General features: G+C 36.2%; 1 protein-coding gene and 1 non-coding gene across 2 annotated transcripts; both read right to left on the bottom strand.

The window, feature by feature from the left end:
* Positions 1–15695: 15695 nt before the first annotated feature.
* Positions 15696–15767, bottom strand: TRNAE-UUC (transfer RNA glutamic acid (anticodon UUC)). Its single transcript has one exon. It is a non-coding gene; the product is annotated as a tRNA-Glu (tRNA).
* Positions 15768–15920: 153 nt separating this feature from the next.
* On the bottom strand, positions 15921–19481 carry LOC141249588 (uncharacterized). Its single transcript, XM_073669696.1, is given in 11 exon segments — positions 15921–16100; positions 16178–16243; positions 16330–16419; positions 16491–16589; positions 16676–16753; positions 16821–16858; positions 16861–16910; positions 17476–17540; positions 17542–17618; positions 19234–19240; positions 19359–19481. Coding segments are annotated over 11 exon segments (873 nt in total).
* Positions 19482–23115: the final 3634 nt, after the last annotated feature.

Genomic DNA, 23115 nt, shown 5'->3' on the forward strand with positions numbered 1-23115 from the left:
ACAGGCTCAGGAACGGGTTAAGGTTGAAGTAACCCAGGATAAGCTGAGGAGTCATACATACTGCGCTGGCAGACGGCGCAAGTAGGAGTAAATTGTTGAATGTCATTGCTCATGCACTTCCAATAGAAAAGAGCACGAACACGTTGAAAGGTGGCATCGCACCATGAGTGTCCACCAACACCAGACCCGTGAAGCCATGATAAAAGCCTATCCTTTAGCAAAGGTAAATTGGGAATGACCGGCTTATTTTTCCTGCGCAGAATATCATTATGCCAAGAAAAATATTTTTGTGCCTCTGGGTTAGGTTTCAGATCATTGATGAACTCCTGAATGACAGAATCAAGGTGATAGGAATCCTAGTTTTCCTTCAAAAAATCAAACTAAAGGTAGAAGTAATCATGTTCAATGATGTAGGGTCGTCAGCCCGAGACAAAGCATCTGCAACTAAGTTCTTCTTGCCATGTTTATATTGTATATCATAGTCAAATTCCAAGAGTTTAGGAATCCACTACTGCTGCACAGGTGTGTTTAGGCATTGTTCTAATAAATACTTTAAACTTCGTTGATTAGTCTTAATGGTGAAATGGCGATGTAAGAGACAATGTCGCCATTTTTGTACAACAAAGACAACAGCTAACGACTCCTTCTCATAAATTTTCAGTAGAATCTCACGACCTTTCAAATGTCGACTAATGTATGCTAGAGGGTGGCCATCTTCCATTAAAAAAACACCAATACCGTATCCACATGCATTTGTCTCAACCACAAAAGGTTTGGTGAAATCTCGTAATGCTAAAACTAGAGCATGAGAAAGTGCATTTTTAATGCATGCAAAGACTCATATGCTTCCTTATGCCACAATAAGGTATCCTTATGCAAAAGTTGATGAAGGGAGCGAGGAATGGTGGAAAAGTTCCTCACAAACCGACGATAATACCTACCCAAACCAAGTAACTCTCGAAGTTTCTTTGGAGTTTTAGGGGTAGGCCAATTATGAACAACTGTGATCTTACTAGGGTCAGTGGAGATGCCAGCTAGAGAAATAAAATGACCCAAATACTCAACCCTTGAGACTGCAAAGTCACATTTACTGGCTTTAGCAAATAGACTGCTAGCACGCATCATTGTAAAGACTTGCCTTAGATGAGAAACATTAGAGCATAGAGAATCATTTTATATGAGGATGTCATCAAAAATTATGAAGACAAAACGCCTAAGAAATTCCCTGAAAACAGAATTCATTAAGGATTGAACAGTTGCAGGGGCGTTTGTAAGACCAAATGACATGACCACATACTCATAGTGTCCACTATGAGTTTTGAAAGTTGTTTTATGAATACCCTCAATGTGCATTCTCACCTGATGGTAACCAGCTCGAAGGTCAATCTTAAGAAAATCCGAGATATGCCCAATTCATCCATAAGGTCTTCAATGAAAGGAATGGGAAAATGATCTTTGACAGTTGCTTCATTTAACCTGCAATAATCCACGCACGATCGTCAAGTACCATCTTCTTTTTGACAAGAACCACTGGTGAAGCGAATGCATTGTTTTTGTCCAGAATCACCCCTGAAGCCAACATATCTTTGACCGTCGAGTCAATTTCATCTCTCTGTTGCAGCGCATATCTATAAGGTCTCTGATTAATCGGGTTAGTACCATTGAGTAAGGTGATCTTGTGATCATGAACTTCACGTCAATGTGGTAAAGAGGTGGGTTCTCACAAAATATCCTCAAATTCTTGCAAGAGAGTCTGAACAAAAGGATGAGGAACTAGTTTCTCAGCTTCTAACAAATCACACTGAATAGAATTCACACACAACATTGATAGTTGAATGCTCTAATTCACCATCATGTCTAACTTCTAGGCTCGGACCTCACGTACAGACCCTGGGTGAACGCCATTCAACACCACATGACAACTACCAATTCTGAATTCCATGGACAACTTATTAAAATCCCAAACTATAGGGCCGAGTGTTTCTGACCATTGTATGCCTAATACCATATCACAACAAGCCAGGGGTAAAATCATAGCCTCAGTTTCAAATTTATGATCTAAATATGTCTAGGAGAAGTGCTAACCTTAGAGAACACATCCAAACTACTACCATCTGCCACAATCACATTAGCTCAGCAATGTCAGTGAATTTGCACCCCAAAGCAATATTTCTATCTGTGAAATTATGCATACTGCTAGAATCAATAAGAATGAAGAGACACTTTTTGCCACACATACCTCGAACTCTCATAGTAGAATGTCTCGTTACCCCAGCCATGGCATTCACTGAGATTTCCACATGATCAGAATCTGACAAAGGATCCTCATCTGGAGGTTGAATGTGTTCTTCTTAATTGACATCAATTGCAAATAATTATGTCTTCTTATGTTTTAAATAGTGGCTTGGTGAGTACTTTTCGTCATAGAAATAACAAAGGTCTTTTCGTTCATTCATCTGTTCTCGAGTCAAGAAATTTTGACCAACAAGTCCAATGGTTTGAAAGCAATTATTCCCTTAGAATTCGTGATAGAAGGTTGCTTAAACTCACTGGACCAGTCCTTTCTTGGAGAAAAACTTGGTCTGTGAAAGGTTGGTTTTGATGCCTGATTAAACGTCTGTCCGCAAGGATGCGCTAATTCATACAACTTTCCCAACAAGAAGCATTGGCGAATTGACTTAGGAGCAAACATCATGATGTGCATTTGTGTATCAGTACGCAAGCCTGCTAAGTAAACACTGACCATATAATCCTCAAGAAGGTGAACTCTGGTGCGGATCGATTCAAATCTGTTATTATACTCAACAATTGTATCTGTTTCCTGCAAATTCTTAAGATCGGCCATAGGATCATCCAAGATTTCACCTAATCTTTCAATAATAAGCAATCTATACATATTCCAGTTCATTAATGCAGTAGGTTCAGACAATACCAAGGAGTGATGCCAATTTGCTGTAAGATCCTCAAAGTGCATAGAAGCTAGTTGGATTTCCAGGTCATTTGGCATTCAATCTAGAGAAATAATTTTGTTCGCATTTAAAGATCCAATCCTTGACGTTCTCACCATTTAAACGAGGAAAATTAATTTGCAAAACTCGCGTGAGTGCGCTGTAAGGTATGTGAGAAGGACCAGACGCTTGTGTCCTCTGTCCAGTATCCATAACTTTCGAATCAATTTCTTGTACAATCGACACTTGTTCAGACAAATTACCTGAAGACCTAGCGTTGGATGACTTCATTGCTTCAACTAATTTCGCCATCTGTGCTTTGAATTCCTCATATAGATGAGACATGCACACACTCACCAGAATTTCGAGCTTGGAAGATAGCGATTTCTCCACGTCCTTCATAGTAGTCTCAACCAACACAGAACGACCTCTTGTCTCCGCCATTGCAGTCGCAGGATTGCTGGCTCTAATACCTATGTTAACGCAGAAGTGTGAAGATGAGATAGGAAGATTAGTCTGTTGTTCATAGGAACAATCAAAATCACCCATTCTACCGTAGAAGATTCCAAGGAATAAGAAGCACCACATAGAGGAATGGAAGAACAAAGAGAGAGTATAGATCGGGAAATGATTGATGTATTTAATGAATATGTTAGCTTTACGATTCAGTTTTTATATCTCAATTACAATTTCCTCACAAAACGTAACAAACAGAATACATGCCAGCCTAAAGATATTGACGTCATAATAAGCCGTATCAACTTTTCTAATAACCTTAAACTCCTTAAGCCAAGGATCCAAGCAACCTGCAACAAGGATTGATATGATCGTTTTACTCATAATTTATATACAGTACTATGAAATTATCTATATGGTTTCTTGGACCTTTAGGTTTGTTTCAGAAACTAAACCAAAGAGCGCCAATGCAAACTGCAAATGAGGTTAGTGTGATGCCAATTACGTTGATTAAAGCTATAAAACCGAAAAAATGGACTTTGATTTTTCTGGGGAATTTGGGGTTTTCCAGAATGCGGGATTCATCAAGAACTGATCAAGTATTGACATGATGTAGAACCCTAGACGTGGAAAAAAATGAAAGTGTAGAAATAAATTTTTATATGCATTTGAAGTGTAAGTTTATTCTCTGCCTTGAGTATTCTTTCATAAAAGCAAAGCAAATAAATAGTGTATTGCTTTCTGATTGGCATCTTATATCCAAGCATAAAACAACTAAGTTATGTATTTTGTACTATTTGATGCAAAATTGCCAAATTGATAAGTTGGCCGAATGAGATCTTCCTAACTTGAATAGAAGCTAGTTTGACATAAAGCCTAGCATATTTGTTTATATAATCTGTTTTTTTTCATGATCACATATTATGTTAACTGATAATGAAAAAAAACACTTTACTAATTGTAGGATCGGATGTGTTCAAGATAATATAAGGATCAAAGAGTTGTTCCTCAGATATTGAACTATCAAAATAACTCACAAGGGAACGCGGTGTTTATAGTGGGAACTTTTGATAACCAACTAGTTGTCCAAGATAAAAATCACTACCCCTCACACAAATAGGATTTTCAAAATCCTGTTTATATTGATGATCGGATACAACAATTAGGAGAACAAACAACTTACATCTACACACACTAGACTTCCTAATTTTATAACACTCTCAACCAAATTGAACATGCGTTTCACGCAACACTCGACTCTTGATATCTCTCTCTCAGCTCAACCAGTTGGAATGAGATAAGAATGAAGGAATGATCTTCAACCTTATATAGTCTGAGAAACACGTCTGGACATACAAGGATGATTCAGTGGATAATAAATGCACAATGAATACATTAAACCTCACCTATGGGTTTGTGCGTCTCATTACCGCACAAAGTCAAGGGTGTGAACTCATGGGGATACATGTACATACTGAGTTACATTCCCCAAAACAATAAATGACTAAGAGCAGATGAATCTTCCTTTGAAATCCAAATGCTCGAAACTGCCGACAACTTAAATTTGTGTCCTCTTGCATTGTAGCACACACATTCACTTGATGATCGCGTACCTTGGAGATTACTCAATCTTTTACTATGCGGTAAGAAAGGGACTAACTTCAAGGGAACAACTTCACTTGAATCCGAGTAGAAGACATTGTTCTATTAAAACTAGGTTTAACATAATGGTGTTCCCAAGTCTCAGAACAAGGCAGTCTTTCCTCGTTCTTTTCAATCTTAGTCTTGAATGATTAATGATGCTTATGATTTGATCTTTCATGCCTGCATCATACACTTGAAAGAACATTAAATAAAACCGGTTTGTCATCATCAAAACTAAAGAGAAACAAAAGTATTGCACTTAAAGAACGGTGTTTTCTGAAATCACAATACTAACCATTTCCCACTTTTTGATGATGACAAATATAAGAACCTGACATATATAGAACATAGATAAGTATGAGAAGGAAACATGAAGGAGAATGTAGAAAGATCATTAGTGAAATGCATATTCCCCCTCAACACAAGCAGAGTTCCTTTTAGAGTTAAACTTTTAAGGCTTCAGGAACTTCACCCTCGATTGAACAACGTTCTTACCCAACCTATTCAAATATCCAGAGTATTCTTCCCCTTTTTTCCATCATTGAAAGTTCCTATAGAAATATATCACAATACAATTAGCTAGAAAACACAGATTAATCAGAACTCTAGAGAAATGTCAGGTAATAAGAGTTAAAATAAGAGAACAAATCAAAGCAACAAAAAATCATATATATATATATATATATGTGCAAATCATGGCAAGAGCCAACAACAAGAAGCATTGTAAAAGTGGTTAAGAACATGTACGAAAAAGCCTAAGCATTTTAGTTCTATAGTTTCAATGAAATAAGATTCTAATGAAACACTACTCATTATTGGGTGCTTGTTCCTCCTTCTGAGCTTGATTTGCAATATGACCCTCAACTGTTTTCACTTGTTTCTTTCTTTTCATGCTCTTTTTACTTCATTGGTGGCCCTTGTTTAGCCAGGAGTTCTTCTTCTTCTTTTTGTTTACCGCCCTTTGTAATCAGTAAGACAAGAGACTAGGCACCCTAAATTGTTTTATTGTTGGCGCCCTACCATCGACTGAGAATCCCTTGTCGGTGCAGGAGAACTGAGATGCAATGCGTTCTTGTATAAATCAAGATTTTTTTTCAATGATTCCTTTAATTTTCTCAAAATGGTCATCGAAGTAAGGTAGTTGATCACTTAGAAACAGAGTTGTCTGAGTTTAGCTGTTGTAGGTCCGGAGAACAATGTTATGTTTTTAGAGTAGTTTCCTTAGAACATTACCATCTGTTATAGTACTATAGAACAAGAATGACATGGGTAACTTTGTGGAAAGAAAATATTCTTATGTTAAAGAAGAGTACATAACTATGTAGTAAAAAAATGGACGGTTGTTTTGTCACCACAAGTTTGATTCCCAATTGTGGACTTAAGAAGGGTTCATAAGGATGTAAGAACATGTGATTAGACTTAGGGATCTCTTAGTATGCAATCATTATTTTGAATTGTAATGTCGGGATAAAATATAATCAGAATGCGACTTTTTGTCTTAACAAAAAAGGGCTCAACCATGAAAACTCCATGCAATATAATCATTGAAGGCATGAATTGTACAATGCTTTTAGAAAAAAAATTACATGACATGCAAGGCCTTCATAAAAAATAGTTCAATCCAGTACAAATGAAGAGAAAAAAATCAAAAGAACAAGTCTATGCAATCAAAGGAACATGACAACACTAACAAAATTTAAGCAAGAGAGATCAATCCAAGAAGCAATCTCATTTTCTCATAAGGTTCCCTATTCAATGGTTTAGTGAATATATTATCAAGTTGATCCTCAGTCCTATAGTGATCAAGAACAAGGTTCCCTTTCTCAACATGATCTCTAAGAAAGTGATGTCTAATGCCAATATGCTTGGTTCTATAATAATGCACATGATTCTTAGAAATAGTAATAGCACTAGTGTTATCACAATGAATCGGAATAGAGCCGAGAGTCATACCAAAATCTTAAAGTTGTTTCTTGAGTCAAAGTAGTTGAGAATAGAAAGATGTGGCGCCCACGTATTCTACCCCAGTTATGGACAACACAATGTTGTTCTGCTTCTTTGGTCTCCAAGAAACTAGGTATGGACCAAGAAATTGTGCCATTCCAGAGGTTCTTTTTCCATCAACAACAAAGCATCGTAGTATTTGTCCGTGTATCCAAGTAGACTCATGAAAAATCTTTAGGATACCAGAGAGCAAGGAACTTTGTTCCCTTGAGGTATCAAAATATTCGTTTCACCACAACAAGATGAGATTCTCAAGGATAAATCGAGCATAAAGATATACAAAGAACACTATGTCGGGTCTGCTAGTTGTGAAGTACATAAGGTAACCTATCATCCCGTGATAGAGTTTGTCATCAACCATGTTCCCTTTAGAGTCTGATCTAAAATGAGTTGCGGGGGAAATGAGAGTCTTGATTGATTTGTAGTTCTCCATGTTGTATTTCTTTAAAATCTCCTTTAAGTACTTGTGCTAATGAATCTAAGTTCCCTCTTTCTTCTGGATGATTTGAAGACCCAAGAAGAACGAGAGTTCCCCAATCATACACATCTGAAATTTGTTGCTCTTAACCTTCTTGAATCTTTCAACAAGTGTCAAATCCGTGGAACCAAAGATGATATCATCCACATACACTTGTACCACAAGAACACTTCCACTTCTCTTCAAAAGGAACAAAGTCTTGTCCATTCAACCTCTCTTGTAATATTTATTTAGAAGAAACTCAGTGAGACACTCATTCCAAGCTCTTGGAGCTTGCTTAAGACCATAGAGAGCTCTGTCAAGCTTGTAGACATGGTCTGGCTTGAAGGGATGTTCAAAGCTTTGAGGTTGCTTGACACATATTTCTTCACTGATCTTGCCATCAAGGAAAAATGTTTCCACATCTATATGATAAAGAGTGAATCCCTAATGTGAAGCGTATACAATGAGATGTCTAATTGCTTCTAGACAAGCAACTGGTGCAAAGGATTTGTCATAGTCTATTCCCTCTTGCTTGTTGTATCCTTGAGCAACTAGTCGAGCTTTGTTCCTTGAGACAACTCTAGAGTCATCCAGATTGTTACAGAACACCCACCTTGTTCCAATGATGTGGCAGTCAGAGGGACAAGGAACAAGTTTATAGACCTTGTTTCTTTCAAACTCTAGCAACTCTTCTTGCATTGCAATGCCCTAGTCTTCATCCTTCAAAGCTTCAATAATGTTCTTCGGTTCAATGAGCTTTGATTATTCTTTTCTCCATTGGGAATGATCAAATTAGTGGGTTGAGCAACAGTGAGAACGATGTTCTCTTCAGGAGAGATTTCATCAAGAGAGTTGTCCGGATCATCACCGTCTTCAGTCAATCCTCCAGATGATCAGAATTATCATCTGAAGAAGTTCCTTCTTCAATGGCTGCTTCAAGATTGGGTTGATCAAGAGGAGACGCATGAGGAGACTTTTTAGGAGGAGTGACGTCGCCAGAGTCTACACCGGGGATGAAAACAATGTTCTATTTGTCTTTGTTTGATTCCTGCAAGAGGTTAGTGATAGGAAACTTATTGAACCTCACATGTATTCTGTCGACAACTTTCTTGGTGCGAGCATTGTACACTTTATAAGAACTACTCTTAGGGGTATATTCCAAGAAAATGTGTTAGCATTGTGAATCCAGAGAATAATGTTTCGTTCTCTTAATGAGAAATACTTTCTTTTTCTCCTTATTTTGATTATGACAAACAAATTGTTATCTCACAGTTTATCAAGTTTATCTTTCAGGCATATTAAATCAGATCATAAGCCTCACAATTAATCAAGTCAAGATTAAAAGAAACATAACATTCTGCCTTGTTCAGGAGTTAGAGAACATTGTTCTGTTAAATAAAACTGAACGCGTCTTCAAAGTATAAAGTTAAGTGTTGTGCTTCTCTTGTGTTTTCATCCATTCTCATCTCATGAAGTATTATCAAGTGGATTCTAAAGAACACCTCCATCTAGTTGAAGTTGAAGACGGAACGCTAACGCAAGAGAACACCTTCTCTTGGCCGTTACGATTAAGCATTTGAATTTCTGAAAGAGATGAAATGTGCTCTATTAGATAGTCTTAGGATAAGAACGAAATATGTAATACATGTATAGTCCTAAGTTTCAATGTATGATTGATTTTGCATCTTTGACTTGAGCTGTTCATGGAAACAACTCAATCAAGGGCGTAATCATGGAGCCCGAATTAGATATTTCAAGACTTAGTTCTTGGAACATTTAAATAAGGCATGAGATCCTTCATTTATTTTATCGATTTCCAAAAGCAAAAGAGAGAGAAGCTGAGAAATGACCGTAGTATTCTTGTGTAAGAGAATGGTCAAACATTGTGAGAGATATTGCTGAGAGAGTTAGAAAGTTAGGTAGTCTTCATTTTAGACGTAAGATGTGTGTGCTCCTAATTATTGTAACTTGTCTAATCAATATAAAAAAGATTTCAAAATCCTTTCAAGAGAAAGGTAGTGGATTTTATATTAGAAAACTAATTGGTTGTCAAAGGTTCCCACTATAAAGATATTGTTCTTTTGTGAGTGTTTTGTATTTTCCGCATCTAAGGAACAAGCCTTTGTTTCTTAGATTTACTTAGACACACCCGGTCCAACAATTGGTATTAGAGTAAGGCTCTAATTGTATGTCTACTCACAAGAAATGTCTCACAACGGCGAGTCTCCCTTGGTATCTCGACCAACAAGCCTCACCCGAGGAAGAAGAATGGAGGGAGAGAACAATGGAAAGATACATCTGGACCAACAACTACCAATATTAGCGCAACATCCTCAATGGAAATGGTGTAATGGATCTTACAAAACCAGAAGCCAAATGGACTCTCATCGACTGCACCACGATGGAGAAGAACACCAAGGCGAGACAGTACATCCTCAACGGTCTAACCATAGAAGACATGGACAAGGTGCTTCACACCGACAACGCTCATGACATGTGCAATGCTCTGAAGGAGATGCATGAAGGAAGCACTAAACTCAAAGAGAGAAAGAAGTTTCAACTTCAGAGTGACTATCATTTCTTAAAGATGGAGGAAGAAAGGTCAGTCTCGGAGTATTTCTCAAGGTTCAGAGACTATGTTCCACACTCACCAACGTTGGGATCGTGCTTGAAGAAAGTTCTAAGGCCCTTGTCATTGTCAATGGTATGAACAAGAAATTTTCCTTAGTAAAAGGAATAATGAAAAACACCCTTGGAGCCCTCGACATCCCTCTCACTCAAATCATCAGCAAGCTCATGTTCGATGAGACAGAACAGAACAAGATCAATCTCTCTAAAGAGGTTGGAAAAGGAGTCGCGCTAAAGATCGAGGCATGTTTTTCCAAAGCTTTCCTAAGCTTGCAATGGAAGATGAATGTTATGATGAGGACAAGATAACTGCTTTATTCATGAAACACATCAAAAAGCAGTTCTACAAGAGGAAGTTCAAATCCAGTTTATCCAAGAAAGATCTGAAGAAGTTCATCTATTTTCAATGCAAGGAAAATGGACATCTAGCAAGGAACTGTCCCAACACTTCAGAAGATAAGAAGAAGGAGAGCAAAAACTCCTCAAGAGAACACGTTCTCTAGAGGAAAATTTCAGAAAAAGAAGGCCATGGTTGCTACTTGGGGTTCTGATTATGAGGAAGACATCAACTTCAATGGATCGGCACTTGGAAAATGTCTTATTGAAAAGAGGATCCAACACAGAGTCTTCGACTTATGATATTGAAGTGAAGAAAGAGAACATGTGGTATTTTGATAGTGGATGCTTGTGCCACATGATTGGAAACAAGAAAACTATGTCTTCACTTCAACATCTCCAGGGAGGCAACACTTCCTTTGAAGACAAGAGCACTAGATCTATTATTGGGGTAGGAAATGTCAATCTCAATGACCATGTCAAAGTTCATAATGTCAATCTAGTGATCTCCTTGGGACTCAACTTTCTTAGTGTTTTCCAATTGTTTGACCAAGGTATGAATGAGGTCAGGTTCACTACATCATATTGCAAAGTTTTCAATGCTTAAGGGAACTTGATTTTAAAGGGAAGAGGTTCCAAAATATCTATATTCTGAATCTTTCATTCATCCTTAAGAAGAAACTGTGCCTCTCCTCCATCAAAGACAATTACTATCTGTGACACAAGAGACTAGGTCATGCTAGTCTAGAGCTCATTCATAAGCTACACACCAAGGAGTTGGTTAGAGGTCTTCCCAGATCTACAGAGAGAGATCAGAACTCTGTTCTCATTTTGTAAGAGGGAAGCAAGTTAGAATATCATTTTAACTCCAAAAATCAACTGTCAACGTCCCAATCTCTTGAGATGATTCACATGGATTTATGTGGTCCTATGAATGTTCAAAGCATTGGTGGAAGAAAGTACATCCTTGTAATCGTCTACGACTTCTCTTGTTTCACATGGACTAAGTTCATCAAATCCAAGATTGAAGTGTTCTGTCGATTCAAAGAGCTTGTTCTCTTGCTTGAGATGGCCAAAGATCTTCCTATCAAGGTTATTCGTTCTGATCATGGCACTGAATTTGTCAACAAAGAGTTTCTTGAATTCAGTGGAGAACGCGGAATTGAGCACAATCTCTCCACCCTTTATTCTCCTCAGCAGAACAAGGTCGTGAAAAGAAACATCAGAACACTTTAAGAGATGGTGAGAACCATGCTTTTATCTAGGATTCTCTCTCAGGGATTCTGGCTGAAGCTATCAACACGGCATGCTATATCCTCAATAGGGTGATGCTTTGTCCTTTGATAAGGAAACTCTCTATGAGCTGTTCAAAGGAAAACACCTAACATTTTTCACTTGAGAACTTTTGGTTGCTAGTATTTTGTTCTTAATGCAAGAGGAAACAAGCCATAGAAGTTTGATGCTCTAAGTGATAAAGGCATCTTCTTAGATTATACACCTAAGGAGTAGCGCGTACAAGGTGTTCAACATCCATACCAAGAAGATCCTCGTTAAGGTGTGTTAGTTGAGCTTTAATTGTCTTGTTAAAGCTTAATCTATTTCTCTTTGTTTTGATGATAACAAACTAATATGTTTAATCTCTTAGTGTTTTTAAAGCCTTCCAGGTCATTGCCATATTTATAAGGATGCGCTTAAGTCACTTAGAGATGCGCTTGACTGGTCACAGTCGCGCTTAACACCAAGCGGAGAAAGTAAGTTTCGCAACGGTGTTTAATAAATCCATTCAAGACCAAGAAGTAAGAGTGACCGAGCTTCGAGGGCGTAGAGACGCGCTTGAATGAAGTTGAAGAGAGTTGACCACGAGGTTCCACTGAAGCTTAGGGTGCGCCAGAGCGCAGAAGAACAAATCCACACGCTATGAAGGCTGGTAAAGTGGGAGAGTGCAAGTTGTGTAGTGCGAGAAGAACTTTACACTCTTTGGGACGCTACTCCAGGGATCGCCAACGTGGTAGGAGTTTGTTAGAGCTTGAAGCACACGGATTGCTTATGTGGTGTGGATCAACACATGAAGAACAAAACCAATTCACTCCAGGCCCTTGATTAATTCTGGTGAAGTGATCAAGGCACACGGACTGATGAGGTGGCATTGTGCTTAGTCTTTGTTTGTTACACGAATTCAGTTATAGGTTTAGCTTAAGGATTGTGTATAGAGTACTATTGCATTCGCTCTAGGTATTGCAAACTGAGAGAATATAGGAAGCTAGAGAGAGCTTAAGAGATATTTCGTTTGTAATCAGAGAGTATTGAGAGTGCCTTCTTGTTCTTCAGAGCTGAACTCCAAGTATTGTAAAGACAGAGCTTACGAGTGAGCTTCAAGTGTTGAAGCGAGAGATTGTAATCCTTCTTAATCAATCAAGTGTAGTGGTGAGTTTTGTCCCGAGTCAGCTAGTGACTTAGGGTTCTCACCGTTTGGAAATTCTTGTGGTGCAAATATAGGTGCGCTTTAACAACTTAAAGCGCGCTTTATTGTCTGTCTAACCTTTTCCGCACTTAAGGACTTTAGTAAATTCATTACTAATAGTTCATCATAGGTTAAGCGCAATCCAAGTATTCAAAGCGCAATTGAATTCTTGTTAAGCGCAACTAAGGCTTAATGAACCTTAGTGACAGCGAACAATAGCTGATCAAACACGTGTTTTCTACAAGGTGCACATGGAGTTTAATGAATTCCCTATCAATGACCCTATGTAGGATTCAACTAAAGATGAAAGGGAAAATATGCCTATTACAAACGCAGACTCAAACGATGACGTGCCTCCTGCCTCAAACTCCACTTGTGATTCCTCCCATTTCTGAAGGTTGTAATGCAGATTTGTTATCTCCAATTGTTAATTTCGATCACTTGGTAGATTCAATAGAAGATGATGAAATGATTAATTATCTACTGGTATTCATATCAAAGAGAACAACACTCCTGATCCATCTCCATCCACTGCATGACTTGTTCCCAACAGAGAAAATAGAACTACCAAGGCTCCCATTCACTACGGCTATAATGCATAATGCAACTACACCATCAACGCTTTCTTGTCTTTCGTGGAACCAAAGAACATAAACGAAGCATTGGAGGATGCAGACTGGGTGATTGCTATGCAAGAACAGTTGTTAGAATTCAAAAGGAACAAGGTATGTAGACTCGTTCCATTTCCACGAGATCGTTCTATTATTGGAAGCAGGTGGGTGTTTCTCAACAAGGTAAATGACTCTGGATCCATTTCAAGGAACAAGGCTCTACTGGTTGCTCAAGACTACAAGCAACAAGAAGGCATCGATTATGATGAGATCTTCGTACCAGTTTCTCATATGAAGGCTATTAGACTGCCCATTACCTACGCTTTACATAAAGGTTTTACTCTCTATCAAATGGATGTAAAAACAACGTTTCTCAATGGCAAAGTCAATGAAGATGTCTATGTCAAACAACCCCCAATTTTGAAGATCCATCCAATCCGGATCACGTCTACAAGCTAGACAAGGCGCTTTATGGATTCAAGCAAGCTCATAGAGTATGGTATGAATGTCTCACCGATTTTCTTCTATAGAACAACTACAAGAGATGTTTGAGACAACACACTATTCCTTTACAAGAAGAATGACAATGCTCTAGTGGTACAAGTGTATGTGGATAATATCATCTTTGGATCCACAAATTTGGGACTTGTTGAAAGCTTTAAGAAGCTTATGAGCAGTAAATTTCAGATGAGTATGATCGGAGAACTTTTGTTCTTCTTGGGCCTTAAGATCTCTCAGAAGCAGAAAAGAACGCTCATTCACCAACAAAAGCATTTGAAGGAGATTCTCAAGAAGTAGCCGGTGATAGCACCAGCGGATTAATCGTGACCATTTTTAGAGGTAGGTAATGCAAGCAAAGAGCTCCAAACAGATAAGAGAGGGGAAATTGATTTCAGTTTCCATTTTTTCTTGACTCAACTAGAACATATCAAGAACTGAAGGCTATGAACATTACAGACGGTGTCGTTTTGGACATTTTTTTGAATTGTAGGAGTATCAGGTCTATTTAGGGATCTCACTAATCTTATGAGCCTATTAACTAGACAACTCGCCAAATGTAAATCAATAGAGGTCATTTGCGGGACTCAAACCGGCAATCTCTTATCAATTTTGACCGTCTAAGATAGACCTGGTGAAAATAGACCCGACCCACTAACCCGATCTGTTTCTGAGCCATACGAACATACAACCCGTTTTCGTCCCCAAATCTGGGTAAAAATGAGTTGGGTGAAGTCGACCTTTCGATCAATAATTAGAAGTAAGAACCTTAAAATACATGAAATTAATTAAAAAAGTTATTTAATAATTTTTTGCTAAAAAATATTTTAGTTATAACTTTTAAAAAATGGCTAAAAGTGGAAAACAAAATTGTGTAACAAGACCTGTTGACCTAATCCGACCCGCCAACCCGATAAATCTTTTACCCAACCCGATCCGTCCGACCCAATTATCAAGCCCACTTAAAGAGATAAGAATGATAACCGGAAAGGTTCAGCGAAGTGAGGGTGCTCCCCGTCCCCCATCCCCACTCATGAAATCAATCCCGTCATCTCCATCCCCAACTGAGATGGGACGCTGATGAGGTTCCTCCTATCATACATATACACTTTTTTATATATATAAATTCGATCAAGGTCTAACATATAAAAACTAATTTAGACATTACCATCTTCGAATATGATTATGTAAAATTTCAAAAAAGCATTGTTTTGCAACAACTACCGTAAGTTTCCATATTGGATACAAGGACGAGATCGGTTAAAAGCGGGTTGTATAAAACGACTGAGGACTGGAAAAACCGGATCAAGAATTTCCAAAAGTATTTTGAATCGCGGACCTAATTTTCTAAAAGTATTTTGAATCGCGGACCTAATTTTCTAAAAGTATTTTTTTGTAGTGTATTGTCTTATTATATAATGATATTGATAACCTTATTAATAGTATTTTTCAACAGTAATAGAAATAAGTAACAAAACATAGGTAATAATATTGATAAAATATAATAAAAACAATTAATAATTTACAAGTACTAAAACTTTCAAATAAGATAGATTTGCCAGCCCATTATAGTCCAAAGATTAAACTGAACCAAATTATACCGGTTCGATCATCCGTCCTAGCTTTAAGAAAAAGTTTTGGTAAAATAATTCCATTGCCGGGAATTGAACCCGGGTCTCCTGGGTGAAAGCCAGATATCCTAACCACTGGACGACAATGGATTTTGATGACAATTTTATTATATTACAAAGGAACTCGGATAAACAAACAAAGAAAACAAACCCAACTTCATTTTCAACCACACCAACAACAGAACGTTCTTAAATTACACAGATATGGTGTTATAGAATCAACTTCACTTGGAATCAGTAAGATCAGAAGTCAAATTGCATTGCTGGAGTGTATCCAAGCTCATTCAGATGGTGAGTCATGGCTTTATTCATTGCCGGAGGTCCACACTTCAGTACCTTAATATCTGATCCTGGTTTTGGGCAGTGTTTCTGAATCATTGCCTTGTTTATGTGCCCACCACCGCCATCCCACTTCTCCGGAGGCTGTTCTTGTACAAATTAGATTTAACTATCAATAAGCATGAAGGAACTTTAATGATAAATGGTGACACGAGACTGACCTGGCTCAGAACGTAATGGACCTTGAACCGATCTGGATACTGTTGCGCAAATCCATCTAGCTCTTCCTAAAATTTCCCAATTCAGATCTCATGAACGCATTGAAGTTCACTTCAAGCTAGCAAGAAATTTGCAGCTCTTTTTAAATAATTACCTTCAATAAGATGTCATTTACTGTTACATTAGCATAGATAAGATGGACTTTGGTCTTGTCTTTTGGGTTCTCCAGGATGGCCCTTGTCACCTAATCACAGGATCATACGTTAATTAACTTTCTTAAGACTTGTAACATTAATTCTTTACTATGGAAAAGACAAGGTGAAGACAAGTACCTGAAAACATGGGTGTGATGCCCGAACCTCCAGCTATCATACCAATGGATCTAGCTTGACCAGGCCTGTACTTAAACCGGCCCTACAGATCATAAGAACGCGAACCATTTTATTGGTTTTTCTGTGATTAAAATGTAATGAATACATAGGACAATGATGCATATATACCATAGGTCCCTTGACGGGCAAGTAATCACCAACGCGCATCTCCCTGAAGTGGTGTGACATTCTTCCCGCCGGATACATCTGATATTCAGTGATCAAAATCAAGATAGTACGAAGAAGAAGAAGGAAAAAAGAAGTTATGTTTTACCTTTACAACTAGTTCAAAGTACCCGCGGTCCGAATCCAAGTGATTGGAGTATAAGGCCTTGCAACTTCTTTCCCTTCCTTATCCATTCCCCTTATCAACATAAACAACATAGAAAATGATCTCTAGTTAGAATTTCTATTCAAGATACCTTAGCTGAACCGTATAATTTTTCGGTAACGGAAAAGAAAGTAAACGAATCTAGACTATTTTTACTTTGTTGTTCACTCGTTGAGATGGTTTCACAAGTTATGCTGCAATGCAAGATGATCGTGTGACTCCCTTCGTCAAGGGTATTTAAAACCACCCCTCGTATTGCAGAAACAAATACCCTTGCCGGAGGGTGTCATTAGATCATCTTCTAGTGAGTTACAAGTCGCGAAACCACCTTGACAAATGAACAATAACGTGAAATTGTCCAGATTCGTTTTCATTTCTATTTACGTTTCTGGAAAATTATAACAAACGGGACCTAAGTTTCTAGGGAAGTTGGAATGATTAGGTTTAACATGTTGAACTTTAAGGAGAAGTACCACCAAAGACCTGTTTGGTTTGCACTTGTGGAAACGGTAACCACGAAGGAAACGAACTTAAACGAACTTAGACCACTTTTATATCAATGTTCATCAATTAAATCATGATGATTTTGGACACTAACCTGCATCTGACATGCTGACCAATAGGGAGGCCTAAAACAGAATTAGGAGTGGGAAGTGCAAAATCTGAACTTAGCTGTGTTATGGTTCAACTGGGTTTTTCTAATAAGCTTAAACTCCTTAAACCTTTTAGGATCCAAGCAGCCTGCAACAAGGATTAATATGATCATTTTACACATATTTTCTATACAGTATGAAGTTAGCTATGTAGTTTCTTGGACCTTTAGGGTTTGTTTCTGAAACTAAGCCAAAGAGCGCCAATGCAAACTGCAAATGAGGTTACTGTGACGCCAATTACGTTGATTGAAGTTGTATAACCGAACAAATGAATGTCCATTTTCTGGGAAATTTGGGTTTTCCAGAATTTGGATTCATCAAGAATTGATCAAGGATTGGCATGATATAGTAGAACCCTAGAAGTGTGGAAGAAATGGAAGTGTTGAAATAAATTTTTATAGAAGATGTTCCAGTTGAAGTGTAAGTTTATTCTTTGCGTTGAGTGTTCTTGCACAAAAGCTAGTGTAGTGCTTTCTGATTGGCATCTTATATCCAAGCATAAACTTTTGTGAAGCAACTAAGTTAGGTATTTTGTACTATTTGATACAAATTTAATTGTCAAATGATACATTGGCTGAGTGAAATCTTTCCTAACTTGAATAGGGAGCTAGTTTGACATAAAATCTAGTATATTCGTTTATATTATCTGTTTTTTACGTCCATGATACATAATTATGTTAACTAAAAATGAAAAATACAAACTTTACTACATCATAAAAATTATTAATAAACCTTTCATAATAAAAATAATTATTCTAATATAATTACTTTACTTTTTTAATTATCTTGATATATATTCTTAATACACATTAAAAATAAACATTATATTATTTAATTATTAGTCTATTCAATCCGTTTATCGTTCTGATTTCCTTTTCTATCATCTTAAAAAATTCTCATTTTTTAGGAAATATTTTTAACACTTTTTATTTTTTAATACACTTTTTTTCAGTTCACTTTATCTTTATTCTTTTCTCTAACTTTCGTCCCTAATAAATATAGGTCGATTTTTCTGAAATTTAGGAAAAGAGAATTATTGTCAGGATTGTTTCTACGGTGATAATACCTGAACCAACACGCATACGTTTACTGTAAGCACTTGGCTTTATGATCAAAATTCCAATGTTACTTTTCCTCTTTATGCTTTAGAATAATATTTTGGCATATGAAGTACAGTACATGATTAACTATATTTAATTTCGCATATCAACTAGGCTTCAGAGCTCAGATTGAGTTCAGTGAGTTAGCGAAGGATCCAGAAATTAATCTACGTGTCCAAACACATAATAGACTACTATAGTATTAGTATTAGAATTTCAGATTAGAATAACAATTTTAATAAAAAATATTTAGATATTCTAATTTTTACTGGAAAAATAAAAAATGAATATTTTAATTATGTTATAAATAAACTGCAAAATCAACTATTAAACTGGAAGGCCAACTCACTATTCCAAGCTGGAAGATCAACTCTAATCCAATCAAACCTTATATCTCAGACTAATTATCTAATGCAGAGTTTTTATCTTTCGACTGGACTACATAATAAAATTGACGACATTAATAAGATTTTTTTTTGGAATAAATTTACTCCAATGCTAGATCTCTCATTCCATGGGATAAGATCTGTCAACCTAAGCTCAAGGTGGAATAGGTTTATATAAAGTAGAAGATATTAACATCTCTCTTCAAATGAAACTAACCTGGAAACTAATTACGAACGAAATAATATTTGGGTCAAAATAATTAAAGAAAATACCTCAAAAATAAAAACATCTTAAACTATAAGAAAAAATCAAAACACTCCTGGCAATTTGGTAGACTGTACATTTATGAGATAATTTAATGATGGGATTTTTTGGTTAGTAGGTGATGGTAAATATTCAATTTTTGGCATGACAATTGGATTGAGAATATAAATATTAAGAATTATTTCAACCCAATCATACATAACAATAGTATGAAAGTATTTGAATTTATCACAATTAACAAACAATGGGATCCTTTAAAAACTTGCAACCATTCTTCCAACTCATATTGTCAACTGAATTTTAAATATCTATATTCCATCTTCACATGTTCACGACAAGCAAATCTGGAAACTATCAAGTTCATGTGACTTCAGTACAAAAAGTGCGTTGGAATTATTCAATAAAACAACATCTACTAGTAACTTAGAAATATTTCAGAAAATGTGGAATCTCTCTTACCACCAAAAATTAAAAATTTTCTATGGAAGGCTCTCTCTGACTGCCTTCCAACAACAGAAAGACTAAACAGATACTTCAATAGAGTTCCACATCATTGCACTCCTATAATTTTCCCACTGAGACAACTTCCCATTTCTTTTTTGAGTGCCTGAATACTATAAAAATGATCAGAAAATTAGAACAACAAAACAGGTAAACAGATAAGCTTTCCTCCCACCAGTTATAATAACTTCATAGATAACTTCAACTCTTTCCTTAATCGAAACAATAATATTGACTTAATATATTTTCTTTGGTATGAACTTTGGAGAGCTCGTAACAGACAAATCTTTAACAACAATAATAATAAAAAATGCCCTTTTGATAGGGCATTTATTAACTACCATTCATGGATTTCTACAATGAACTTTAATTCTATTAAAAAGAGTAATAAAAAAAGTGGTAACCACCTTAAGACACATAAGAATAGAAAGAATATTTTCTAATTGAATAAACCTCATGCAAATTGGTTTAAAATTCAATTTAGATGGGCTTTTTCGCCTAATGGGAGTCTTTTATTGGTAGCATTACCCGTAATAACTATGAAAAGATTATCCATATTACACATAAACAAATCAAAAGTTCCTCCCCCATTCAAGCAGAAGCGCTTGCAGCGCTCGAAGCCATTAAAATGGCTAAACAACTAAATTTTAACAATATTAATTGTAGAAGGAGATAATTCTTTCTGTAATTAATGCAATAAGGAAAATATGGCAGGTACCATGGAGCATTCAGAATATTATCAAGGATATCGTTACTGGAAGTCTCCACTTCAAGGACATCAAATTCCTCCACTGCTTCCTGGAGAATAACAAGGCTGCATATCTACTAGCATCCGAAAAAAGCCCAAGATGTAGATTTAGATTATGTTCTATATGTTTGTAATCTATGTAATGTACCTGATAACTATATCAGGACTTTGCGAGAAAGGATGCGTTTTGAGCATCCTTTGCTCCTTAGTTTTCCTTAACAAACTTTGTAAACATTATCAATCGTGATAATGCGGGGTTTTCTCCTGGTTAGGGAGGTCTCCTATTGTTGACCTATAATAAAAGAAGAATTAATCTACGTGGAGGCTGGATAGGTACCACAAAATAATTTATTTTGGCAAAGTCGAGAAAAAAATTTGAAAAAAATACTTAGTGTTTATTGAATATACAATACATCAGTTTCGAAAATGTTCACAAGTTAAAGATAGACACATCAGAAAAACAAATTCATCAATTCGATCTTAAATTATTCAATTACCAAATCAAATTTATAATATAAAGACATACGGTCATAAAAATCTAATCAAATTTATTTTTGAAAAAAATTACCAATTGACCTAATGTGGATCCGCCATGAGATGCAGTATAGTGTAAAAAGGTGAAATATGTTTATATATTTCAGATCTCGACTTGATTTGGGTAAGAATGCTCCTCTAAGTGACAAATGAAATGACTTCCATCTATTTATTATTTTTTAATTTAACGGACCATGTTATATCTCCTTTCTTCTTCCTTCTTCCACCCCTACCATGCGATGCATGCTCCAATCTCCGGCCTCCTTCCTGTCATTGTCGACGCTCCTTCTACGTCACCTCTGTCCATCCTCGACCTCCCACTTACTTCCCGGTCCTCACCGTCCTCCTCCTATTTGCTCAGTCCGTTTGGAATTGGGTTTTGGTAACTCAAGAGTCGAATTCCACTAACTCGGGTAGAAAGAATCCGATTTTGTGGTTAAATTTGATAAATGGAACTCGAAATAAACGACTTTCCCTAATCGATGACTTATCTTGTTAAGAGTTGAATCATGATCGTTTAAAATCGAAATTTGGCAATCCAAAAGCCAAAATCCACTAATTTGGTTATAAGATGTCTGATTCTGTAATTCAATTTGAGAAAAGAGGACTCGAAAAAAATACTTGCAAAAAGTAGTTGTAGAATATGCAAAAGTATATGTACAAATCCAAAAAAATACTTACACAAAGTATTTTGAACTTAAAATATTTGCACAAAACAACCAATTATATGCACACAACAACAAAGAATCTGCATCAAAAAATTCATGAAGATATTTGCACACTATTCAAAATATCTGCACATGACTCATATATATTTTGCACTCGAAGAACTTGCTACAAAGTATCTTCACAATATACAAGAATATCTGCATAAACAAACTTATACATAAGTATTTGCACCTAAAATGATTTCATAAAACAACAAAAAATGCTCACAACAAAGAATGTGCATCCAAAAACTTCTGAAATATCTACACATTGTTAAAAAAATGCACATTACTCAAATATTTGCAATCGAAGAAAAATACTTGCTATGAAGTATTAGCACAATACAAAAAAGTATATGTACAAAAAATAGAAATACTTGCACAAAGTATTTGCACTTAAAATATTTGCACAAAACAACCAAATACATGCACAAAATAACAAAGATTTTGCATCCAGAAATTTCTGAAAATATCCACACATTTTTCAAAAATATATGATATTTGCACATCCACGAGATCTACTTGCACATTCCTAAAAATAATCATTACCTTGTTGATTTTTTTTCAAAATAACCACTATAAAATAACTTAATATGTATATAACCTGACTGCCAAACTTATTACGAGAATGCCCATTTTTTAGGATCGAAAAGTAGAGTCATTGTTACTATCACAATCTTTGCTTCAGTACACATGATCCGTTATTTGTAACAACGACTATTTTTTACACTAGTACAAACTCTATTTCTAAGGACTTATTTATCAGGAGTTTTATAAACCCCTGTAAAATATAAACATGCTTAGGACACGCTTAGGAGTTTACCTAAAACACTCATACATGTGATATAATGTTCTTTTTTGGGAGTTTTTTTAAAACCCCTTTGATAAGTCACTTTATCTCAAGAAAAAATAATCAAAGTTCAAGAGTTTTTTAAAAATCGTGAGAAATGTTTAATACTCTTAAAAATATGTATATAACATAGAAGGAGTGTTTGTAGGTTTTAAATCCTAATTTGAATTGTATCGAGTAGCTTGAATTGACTAGCTCTTACAAAAAGTAGCTCGATCAACTCTTTTAAGTGTTTTAAAGATAAGGAAGTTGAAAACATGTTTAAGCCGGTCTAATCTTCAAGTTAAACACAACAAGCTAGTTAGCTTAGTGTGTTAGAGTTGCGAAGGGGGAGATTAGCTATAATAATTTGAACTTACGATTGTTAGATGATAAGCTCGGCTCAAATGCAAGAATTTTTCCAAGGTGGGAACCCTAAGCTTCTACTAATCCCGGGAATAAAAACTCACCACTAAGAGATTATATTAATAAAGAAGTAACTACAACACTTAGTA

Source organism: Phyllobates terribilis, unplaced genomic scaffold (assembly GCF_046119375.1).
Source record: "Phyllobates terribilis strain yellow unplaced genomic scaffold, ASM4611937v1 Scaffold_4787__1_contigs__length_57179, whole genome shotgun sequence".
NCBI lineage: Eukaryota > Metazoa > Chordata > Amphibia > Anura > Dendrobatidae > Phyllobates > Phyllobates terribilis.